The sequence below is a fragment of the Ziziphus jujuba genome, chromosome 9 (genome assembly GCF_031755915.1).
Source record: "Ziziphus jujuba cultivar Dongzao chromosome 9, ASM3175591v1".
NCBI classification, from domain to species: domain Eukaryota; kingdom Viridiplantae; phylum Streptophyta; class Magnoliopsida; order Rosales; family Rhamnaceae; genus Ziziphus; species Ziziphus jujuba.
This window is the reverse complement of record NC_083387.1, coordinates 5,654,910-5,666,139: the sequence shown is the minus strand read 5'-3', so window position 1 is coordinate 5,666,139 and position 11,230 is coordinate 5,654,910. Positions and strand designations below refer to the sequence as shown.

General features: G+C 32.6%; 1 protein-coding gene across 1 annotated transcript; it reads left to right on the top strand.

Annotated features, from left to right (window-relative positions):
- The first annotated feature begins 1,188 nt into the window (after window positions 1-1,188).
- LOC107434249 (pleiotropic drug resistance protein 1) lies at window positions 1,189-10,796 on the top strand. The gene is made up of 23 exons (XM_048480681.2): window positions 1,189-1,541; window positions 3,616-3,736; window positions 3,885-4,058; window positions 4,216-4,375; window positions 4,698-4,774; window positions 4,901-4,954; window positions 5,049-5,139; window positions 5,319-5,620; window positions 5,719-6,000; window positions 6,105-6,421; window positions 6,542-6,702; window positions 6,805-6,908; window positions 6,986-7,142; window positions 7,227-7,349; window positions 7,436-7,605; window positions 7,696-8,028; window positions 8,480-8,770; window positions 8,851-8,934; window positions 9,030-9,163; window positions 9,343-9,570; window positions 9,671-9,842; window positions 9,939-10,193; window positions 10,297-10,796. Exons 1-23 carry the CDS (start codon window positions 1,273-1,275, stop codon window positions 10,552-10,554), a joined length of 4,317 nt encoding a protein of 1,438 aa, XP_048336638.2. The 5' UTR covers window positions 1,189-1,272; the 3' UTR covers window positions 10,555-10,796.
- The last annotated feature ends 434 nt before the right edge of the window (window positions 10,797-11,230 follow it).

Below are 11,230 nucleotides of genomic sequence, written 5' to 3'. Positions count from 1 at the left end.
GGTCTATTTTTAAAAGATTTGTTAGACATTATAACTTGCAAAAAAATCCTTATCAATAATGTAATTTTTCTTAAAACAAAATTGAAAAACATATAATTATCAACTGTTATTATTATTTTAAAAAAAAAATAGATAGACATGTCATTAATTAATTGATATTTAAATAAAATTATTAAAAATTGATTTTTTTAATTGAATATTTATCAAATAAATATTTATTTCACATATACTATAATCCCTTCCAGCTCGATATTATATAAAGTATAATCTCTTCCAACTCTGTAACACATAAATAGCAATTCACATATATGTTCTTTATGATTTTATCCATTTTGAAATTAAACAAACAATCATTAAAAAAAATCTCCTGAATATAACACATTTAATAACACATTTATCAAATAAAAAAATCTATTAAAATAATCTTTATAAATATATACATACATATATATATATATATGAATGTATTTAAGAAGAAAAATATTTCACACTATGTTTATTATTTGGGATTTAACTAAAAATTTTGAAAATCAATTTTTGAATTTAATGTTGATTAGGCAAACATTCATATCAAATAAAGAAATTCTTTTTAATTTATTTATTTTATAGATAGAGATGTTTAAAATATTTTTTTAGTAAATTAAAAAGGATGTATCCTTATAGTATTAAAGGTATGGTAAGGTCCTATGCGACACGGCATATGAGTTTCTAAAGCAATAATCAAACTTGTTAAAACTAGAATCATAATTTTTCAATTTACAGATATGATAAATGTGATAATTGAATGATTCATTTTTATTAAACTATCATAAATACAAATGTTTAAGATATTTTTTTTATTTAAAAAGATATGTTTAAGATGATTTGGTATGAAATGACGGAAGAAAGTATAAATTGGGAGTCTAATCACAACATATAAACTAAAAGCCTAATCAGAAGCCACTTGGCCGCGCAATTAATGTGGACCAAATCAGAATCCACCTCAACTGCACAATAATCAACACTGAATATATAGAGTTGCGTGATGTGTGTGTGTATATATATATATATTTATTTATTGGGTAAGTGTCTATATGGATGATGACATCATAATTCAATTAAGGTGAGGTGACGTTGTTGAAGATTGAAACCATTAGATTGATGATATGCATGCTCCCGCTTTCTGTGTATATATATATATATATATATATAGCATATGTATCTCCTAACGGTACGCACCAAGAACAAGTTTTGCTTTGAAGGAGAGCTGGTGTTCCATTTTGGCAAACAAACATGGAAATGCCAGCTTTCAGTAGATCTTCTTCACATGAAGAAGACGACGACAATAAAGAAGCTCTTAAATGGGCAGAGCTCCAGAGGCTTCCAACTTATAACCGGTTGAAGAAAGGTCTACTGGTCACGGGGTCTTCCGGCCAGTCACGTGAAGTCGATGTTCGAAACCTTGGGTTTCAAGAAAGGAAAGAGTTGGTCGACAGGTTGGTTGGAGAAGATGAAGAGGATCATTCTGAGTTCTTGTTCAAGCTCAAGAACCGCTTCGATAGGTATGCCCAAAAAAAAATTTAAATAAATAAATATGTATGTCTATTATATGTATTTTTTATACTATGTGCCAGTCTCTAATTAGGTATTTGTTTGAGATATGTCACTTTGTGGTTAGCTTAAATTATCTTTATATTCAAGCTCAAAAACCGCTTTTATAAGCATGCAAAAAAAAAAAAAAAAGTTATTTATTTTTGCTTTCCATATATATATATATATATATATTGTTTGAGACATGTCACTTTCTTTCCTATGTGTGGTAGCTTAGATATGTCACTTACTTTTTGGTATCTGAAATTACGTATATATCTTTAATAAAGTTAAATTAATATTAAATTGCTTTAATTTATGATATATATTTAAACTATATATTATTTTATTATATTTTTGTTTCAAAAAAAAAAACTATGTGATTATTTTAATTATATAAGTTTTTATATTTTAAATGAACAAAAATATCAAATTTTTATTAGATAAAGATGTTTAAGGGGATAACTAAGATTTCCTCGGCTGTGTTAACAAAAATTACAATATTAATATAAAAATGAAAAGTGATAAAATTTAATAATGAAATAAAATAAAAAAACTAAAATTTAAATTAGTGCTTATGACATAATCCATACAAGCCACATATCAATCTGGTAACATTTCTTTTTGTGCTGCAAAAAATATATATAATTAAATGGAAAACAGAGAGAGGGAGAGAGAGAGAAATTGTACTCCAGATTTTTTATCTTGCCGAATCTCGAACCAGATTCTCAAAACAAAGGGGAAGCAATTGACAAACTAAAACACCATACATAGGAATTAGATGTTTACACGTCTCTCACCAATACTTCACAGCTTCTTTCTATCCCTTTATGAGGAAATTGATAACCCATAGATTTGATTGACCACCATACAAACACGCCTCTCTATCGAGCTCATATCATGCACCGACTACACCTAGGAATCTTGCCATCCAATGAGATTTTACATAGTGTTCAGTAAATTAAACACCATCTCTAATACTTCAATAATGCAAATATGATTTTTCCCAACCACATATCATGTATTTATAGTCGGTATAAAGAGCATTTAGCAATAAGTGTCACAGAGTCGGTATAAGGAGCATTTAGCAATAAGTGTCAGTATAAGGAGTTGATGCAAAAGACAAAAAATACAAAAGTACAAAAAACAGAAAACCTGTTAGATTTGTGCAGGACTGCAAGTTACATGTCATGAGATCTTGTCAGTGAGTACAGTGTTGATAAAGGTGCGGATATATATTTATATATATATATATATATAATTGTTTTTTGTAAGTTAAATTTATTAGAAGCAGAATAACAGCATCTCCAATGTCATTTTTCCGTTATCATTTTTAAATTCTGATATTGGTATAAATTTTTCAATAGTAAATATTTATATAATATTAAATTTTAATATCATTATTTCAATGACAAATGTTAAAAATAACATTATCAAATTAAAAAATTTATTTTAACCAAACTATATAATCCACATCAGAAAAACTGTGCATAAGAAGTAAAAATATAGTATCTATATTTAAACATTTTTTTAATTAATTAAAAAAATAAATGTAATTCAATAGATATATAGTTTCACCATTGATAGTGAGATTTTCTGACAAACTTTTAACGACTGCATTTTTTTTTAGAGTAGTAGCAAAATACATGACTTTGTGCCCTTTTTTAACAATAGCATGCTTATTGGAGATGCTCTAAGAGCTGAAAATATTTATATTAAGAAAAAAATTTATTTAAACTTCTTTAATTTTATCTTAATCACATATTAGATCGATTTGTTAGTGTTTTTAGCAATTAATTTTTAACTGTTAATGTTTTTGAAAATTCATAGTTGATATCCCATTTATCAATTTTTATTAATAAATTTTAGCAAAATTAAGGGAGGTCTAAATAAAATTTTCCTTTCCTTTTCCATGACAAGTTATGCTAAAAGAGTGAAAGAAAAGGTTGCGTCTACATTTTCGACCTTCTGATATATTCTAAAGTTTTCACGGTGCAAACTGCAAAATAGTAATTTGAAATGTATGTATTTTTTTTCTTTTTGCAGGATGGGAATTAGTCTCCCTACAATAGAAGTCAGATATGAGCATTTAAACATTGACGCCGAAGCTTATTTTGGAAGCAGAGCTCTTCCTACATGCTTAACCTTCTGTGTCAATTTATTAGAGGTAACCGAGTGACAAAAATTATATACATTATATTATCTATATCAATATATTAAATTAACGTATTAATAGTCAATTAACCCAATTTTCATTATAAGTAAGAGTGATTATTTTCTCAACAAAATTATTGTTTGTGTTGGTGTTTTAAAAGGGCTTCTTCAGCTTCCTTCATATACTTCCCACAAGAAAGAAGCAGTTTTCAATTCTCAAAGATGTTAGTGGGATCATCAAGCCTGGAAGAATGACATTGCTTCTGGGTCCTCCAAGTTCTGGGAAAACCACACTCTTGTTGGCTTTGGCTGGAAAGCTTGACCCTAATCTTAAGGTTCTAGAGAAAATAAATAAATAAATAAACAAACAAAATGAATTATCTTTATTTGCTTATATATATGTGTATATGTATATATATATATATATATATAGATATAATGAAATTTGTCACTGATTTGAGAAAATGAAACTATTTGTGTTTGTGCTTTTAGTTTTCTGGAAGGGTAACGTACAATGGGCACGACATGCGTGAGTTTGTGCCTCAGAGAGCTGCAGCCTATGTGGATCAGTATGATCTCCATATTGGAGAAATGACTGTCAGAGAAACATTGGCCTTCTCTGCAAGATGCCAAGGGGTTGGATCACGTTATGGTAATTGGTTAAGGAAAAATGTCAAATGTGAAAAACCAGAAATATATAATACATATATATATATATATATATATAAATCTCAATACGAGACTGAAAAGTATCTTTAACTAAAGGGACATCAATGATAAAATTGGGAGATAGAGAGAAATCAAATAAGTAAAAAAAAGGGAAAAATTAACAATGGTTTTCCATTTATATTTCATCGTCCTCCCTCAAATCCAGGTTCCAAACAGGGCCTCAATATTGAAGATTTATCAAGTTAAAAAGCATATATTAAGGATTTATAGAATAAAAAGCATGAATTAGTATTTGGTTTTTGTAGATATGCTAGCAGAGTTGACTAGAAGAGAGAAGGAAGCAAATATAAAGCCTGACCCAGACGTTGACATCTACATGAAGGTGAAAAAGCAAGCCCTACTAAAAAAACAAATCAACCTGTTGTTACTTTAAGAAATTTATAGATGGTTAAAACTAAAATTCTTTTCCTTTTTTCCTCTAAATGATCAATAAATTAAATTAATACAGGCAATAGCAGCAAAAGGCAACGAAGAAAGCATTGCCACAGATTATGTTTTGAAGGTATATCATAAACTGCTTCAAATATGAAAATAAAATAACAAACTTAGAAGTGACCCAGTTCATTTACTCTGATTTTGTATATTTATTTTTTCAGGTTTTGGGAATGGATGAATGTGCAGATATATTGGTAGGAGATCAACTGATAAGGGGTATCTCTGGAGGACAAAAGAAGCGTCTTACGACCGGTACGTTGGCCTACAGCATGCTATAGTAAACAGAGCAAGAGAAACTGGGGTGTTACTATTTTTGTAAAGTCTTTAACATTCGAAGATGAAGCTAACTAAAAATGCTGTTACATTTGAACTTTAAAACTTGTAATTTCTGCAAATTAACTATGAATTCTTTTTTGATTAATGTATTATAGGGGAGATGCTTGTTGGACCTGCTAAGGCATGGTTCATGGATGAAATATCTACTGGGTTGGACAGTTCAACAACTTTTCAAATTGTGAACTCCATCAAACAAACTGTTCACATTCTCAAAGAGACTGCTTTCATCTCGCTCTTGCAGCCAGCTCCTGAGACTTACGATCTTTTCGACGACCTTGTTCTTCTCTCGGATGGCCAAATTGTGTATCAAGGTCCCCGGGAACAAGTTCTTGGATTCTTTGAATCCATGGGATTTAAGTGTCCCGAGAGGAAAGGCGTGGCAGACTTCCTGCAAGAAGTAGGCTTGCACATAAACATTTATATGGCTTATTCTTTCCTTATTTATCCAGTTAAAACCAAACGAGCATGACCTGAATTTCTAACCAATTTTCATAGGTGACATCAAGGAAAGACCAGGAGCAGTATTGGGCAAGGAAAGATGAGCCTTACAGCTTTATCACGGTCGAGGAATTTTCCGATGCATTCAAATCATTCCATGTGGGACAGATGCTTGGTGATGAGCTTGCCACTCCATTTGACAAATCCAAGAGCCATCCAGATGCTTTGACAACTAAAAAATATGGTGTTACAAAGAAGGAACTTCTGAAATCTTGCTTCTCGAGAGAACTCTTGCTTATGAAAAGAAATTCAATTGTCTACTTTTACATGTTCCTTCGGGTTGGTTTTTTAATTTTGCTTTTTTAAGTACTTTTTTTATTCTTTAAATTTTTTGTTTGCAAGATTTTCAATATCCATAGTATTTTTTTCTTTTCTCCTTTTAGCTTGCAACAATGGGGCTGCTAACAATGTCCGTGTTCTTACGAACTGAGATGCACCGCGATTCCGTAACTGATGGAGGAATTTATATGGGAGCTTTGTTCTACGGCCTTATCACTGTTACCTTCAATGGAGTATCTGACCTTTCCATGATTGTTTACAAGCTTCCTGTTTTTTACAAACAAAGAGACCTCCACTTCTTTCCTTCATGGGCATATGCACTTCCTTTATGGATCCTGAAGATCCCTATCACAATTACAGAAGTGGGTGTTTGGGTGTTCATTACATACTATGTCATTGGATTTGATCCCGATGTAGGAAGGTAAAAGTTGAAAGTCTCAATTATATGTCAGATTTCATAAAGTTTTTCCTTTTTTTTATTTTTATTTTTGCCGGTTTGGTCCATCTGAATAACGTTTGCTCGTTTACGTATTGCATGCAGGTTGTTTAGGCAATTTTTTCTGCTCTTACTTGTTAGTCAGATGGCTTCTTCATTGAGCCGATTAATAGGGGCAGTTGGCAGGAACATGATTGTTTCTTCTACCATTTACTCTTTTACTCTAATTACACTTTCTTCTTTGGGTGGTTATATTCTGTCAAGAGGTATGTATCTCTGAAGTTACATGTTTAAAACAAAAAAACAAAAGAAAATATGTCTTCCAACTTGCAGTGTAATTTTTCTTTCCACTTTACTTGATGCCACAGATCATATAAAGAAATGGTGGATTTGGGGTTACTGGCTATCACCTTTGATGTACGGGCAAAATGCAATGGTAGTTAATGAGTTTCTTGGTAAAAGTTGGAATAAGGTAATTTCTAACCCAATTGTTTATTAGTCATCCATTTCTGTTTTTTCTCCTAACGACCATTTATTTTTCTATTAAAGATTCTTCCAAACTCAGTGGAACCTCTGGGAATTGAGGTTTTAAGGTCCCATGGATTTTTCACTCAAGCATATTGGTATTGGATAGGCATAGGGGGATTGGTGATATATGTTCTACTGATCAACTTCTGTATCAGTCTGGCCCTTACTTATCTCAACCGTGGGTATCTTTACATAATCAATATTAAGATTTAAAAGTTGGAGCGTACACATTGAATATTGAAATCTATATATTGTTTTGCAGCTCGTGTGAAGCAGCATGCTGTTAAATCAGAAGTTTCTCAAAGCAATCAGAATGTCAGCAAGACAAGAGAAGCCATTAGGTCAAAGAGCAGAGATGGTAGTTTTAGTCAACAAGCCAATGAAGGTGATATATTTGTATAGGCTCTGCCAGACTATTCATCATTTGTGAGATTTTGTTAAGATGGTAATTGAATTCTAATTGACATGTAGAAAGTGGAGGTCAAGAAATTAAGATTGGAAGTAGTCCCTCCACGTTCTCATCTATTAGAACTGAAGCCGTTGCTGATATCAATAATAACAAGAAAACTGGAATGGTTCTTCCATTTGAACCGCATTCTATCACTTTTGAGGATATCAGCTACTCTGTTGACATGCCACAGGTAGCATAAAAGTGATAAAGCTTGTTGTTCAACTTTCAGATTTGACTAGTGCAAAAATATAAGTTCTAATTGTCTGAATTCCACTTTCAGGAAATGAAAAACCAGGGTATCCTTAAGGATAAACTAGTGATTCTCAAGGATTTGAGTGGTGCTTTCAGGCCAGGTGTTCTCACAGCTTTGATGGGTGTAAGTGGTGCCGGTAAAACAACTCTTATGGATGTTCTTGCCGGTAGGAAAACCGGAGGATATATCGAGGGAAGTATCAAAATTTCTGGTTTCCCAAAGATCCAACACACATTTGCTCGTATATCTGGGTACTGCGAACAAAATGACATCCACTCTCCTCATGTTACTGTCTATGAGTCCTTGCTCTACTCAACATGGCTGCGTTTGTCACCAGAAGTCAATTCTGAAACTAGGAAGGTTGGTATTTCGAATCTAAATCCTTTTTAGGCTTTTACTTTTCATTATTCATAACCGATTAATTCAGACCTGAGATATTTTGTTGAGCAACATATTATGCTTCAACTTTAACTTCAACAGGAGAGAGAGAACTTTGTTTGTTGAAATACCGCTCTTGAAAATTTAGTCACAAACGGTGCTTTCCCTTGTCATGGATGACAAAGACAAAGTCTCAGAAAGTTAACATATACTGTTGACTTTTATATAGCTGTGTTTTCCAAATCAAATAGTTTATATATTAAACTTATTATATGTGCAAAAAAGAAAGCAAAAGCTTAGAATACTTTCAATGCTACCTTAAGCTACAAGTCAACAATTTATATTGAAATTATTTTTGTTTTGTACAAGTAGCCTTGAACCTTTACCAGCTTTAAGTAATGCTAATTTTTTTGAAACTTGTTTCTGTTTATAGATGTTCATTGAGGAAGTGATGGAACTTGTAGAGCTGAACACCTTAAAACAAGCAATGGTGGGGTTACCTGGTGTAACTGGTCTTTCAACTGAGCAGCGCAAGAGGCTAACAATTGCAGTTGAGCTAGTGGCTAACCCTTCCATAATATTCATGGATGAACCAACTTCAGGCCTGGATGCAAGAGCAGCTGCCATTGTTATGAGAACAGTGAGGAACACTGTGGACACTGGGAGAACAGTTGTATGCACCATCCATCAGCCAAGCATCGACATATTTGAAGCTTTCGATGAGGTACAAAACACTAATTGTCCAAAAGATTTGAAGAAGTTCGTTTTCCTTCATATATTATATAATTTTGCATGACACTGCAGGTATTCCTAATGAAGCGAGGAGGAAAAGCCATATATGTGGGTCCATTGGGTCAGCACTCTTGCCATTTAATCAAGTACTTTGAGGTATGATGCAGCAAACCAGCAACTAAATGTGGTTAAAATGAATTATAAAATATTTAAGAAGATTACTAATACTTACATTTCTTTTTCTTATCAAGGGAATTCAAGGAGTTCCTAAAATTAAAGATGGTTATAATCCAGCAACTTGGATGTTGGAAGTAACAACTCCAGGGAAAGAAAAAGATCTGGGAATTGATTTTGCTGATGTGTACAGAAATTCAGAACTTTACATGTAAGTCTGTTCACATACTAGTACTTTTTATACTTATACAGAGAGAGAGAGAGTGAGGAAAAAAAAAAAAAAAGGGCTCTGGGTTTAATATCTCAACACAAAGGTAAAATTGTTGCTAAAAGCTTGTCCTGTTTATGCAACATCTATTAATTGCTAACGTCTTATCTCATATGATTTAGGAGAAACAAAGCACTTATTGTGGAGTTAAGCAGTCCTGCTCCTGGTTCAAAGGACCTCTATTTCCCTACTGAATACTCACAGTCACTTTTAACCCAGTGCCTGGCTTGCTTGTGGAAACAACATTGGTCTTATTGGCGTAATCCACAATACACTGCCATACGATTCCTTTTCACAACTTTGATGGCTATAGTGTTTGGGACGATATTCCTGGATCTTGGTTCCAAAAGGTTAGTTTAAATAGAACCAAATAATAAACACAGAAGTTGAAGATTTTGCAAGTATTTTTGCTTCCAGATATAAAATTTGTGGGCATTTTTGAATCCTCAGGACAACCAAACAAGATCTTTTCAATGCAATGGGCTCCATGTATTGTGCAGTTCTCTTTCTTGGTGTGAAGAATTCATCTCTAGTGCAGTCAGTGGTTTCTGTGGAGCGAACAGTCTTTTATAGAGAACGAGCGGCTGGAATGTATTCAGCCTTCCCATATGCCTTTGCACAGGTGAGTGACTAAATTCCATACTCTTGGAAAATTTCATTATGAAAAGAAATTCCAAACATTTATCTGATGTAGTGGGCATTTCACTTGTTTATGCAGGTCATGATTGAGGTCCCTTACGTCTTTGCTCAAGGTTTGGTATATGGTACTATTGTTTATGTTATGCTTGGATTTCAATGGAGTTTAGCCAAATACCTCTGGTATATATTCTTCATGTTCTTCACATTTATGTACTACACTTACTATGGGATGATGTCTGTGGCCTTGACACCAAGCCTGCACATTTCTGCTATATATGCCTCTGCATTTTATGCAGTATGGAACCTCTTTTCGGGATTCGTAGTCCCAAGAACTGTAAGTCTTATACTTTGTAAAAAAATGTTTAATGGAAGCATTTGTCTTACGTATTTATTGTTTGTTTGTTTGTTTTTCTGTGATCTTCTCATCTGCCAAACAGAGAATACCTGTATGGTGGAGATGGTATTACTGGGGATCTCCCATGGCTTGGAGCTTGTATGGTTTGGTTGCATCACAGTATGGTGATGTCAAGGAGGTGATGGAGACAGGACAAACAGTGGAAGAATTTTTGAGGGACTACTTCGGCTTTTATCATGAATTCTTGGGAGTTGTTGCTGCTGTGGCTGTTGGGTTCACTCTCCTTTTTGCATTTGTATTTGCCTTGGCCATTAAGATTCTGAATTTCCAGAAGAGATAGGAAATTTACCCCTTCTTGAAGCTAAGTAGGAAGGCTATAATTTTCCTGCAAATTAACTTTATGTTCTCTGTGTTTCAAGGCATATCTCTTGTATCATGATCTGTGATTTATCTTTTAGTATCTATCTTATATTAATGTAAAGAAGTTTGAGAATGATATTGGAATGTGTATAATTATGATGTTTTATATACACAATTACAATTATATGATCAAATATATAGTTGCATACCAATTTGTCGATATATGACTTTTTTACATCTGATGTCTACCCACAAAGTTTAAATTCACTAAAGGAAAAGAAATATATAAAATAAAATGAAATGTTGACAAATTAGATTTTGAGGTGACTTGGACTCCCTATTCATTATATCAAATGGAAACTCTCACCATCAAATAAAAAGGTTAATGTGTAATGTAACATACAGAATGAGGACTTGCAAAACCAATATAAAGATAATGTTCAAGTTACTTCTTCTCAAAGATAAGTATGATGATTTCCTGTCGAAATCAGCAGTTCCTATTAAAATTTGGGCATTTAACCCATAGTTTGAATCCAAATACCAGTCAATAATGACCTTAAAAGTTTTTGAACGATATAAGTAATATTTTGGTTGAATAAGCTCACATTTTTACATGAAATACGACCCTTGGACATACAAAGTTAGCGACATTCATT

Bases quoted from the DNA above. Each gene is read 5' to 3' on its own strand.
- LOC107434249 (XM_048480681.2), top strand. From the start codon at position 1,273: ATGGAAATGCCAGCTTTCAGTAGATCTTCTTCACATGAAGAAGACGAC. The intron at 5,621-5,718 runs GTAGGCTTGCAC...CAATTTTCATAG, and splicing joins TGGCAGACTTCCTGCAAGAA to GTGACATCAAGGAAAGACCA. The intron at 9,571-9,670 runs GTTAGTTTAAAT...TTGAATCCTCAG, and splicing joins CTGGATCTTGGTTCCAAAAG to GACAACCAAACAAGATCTTT.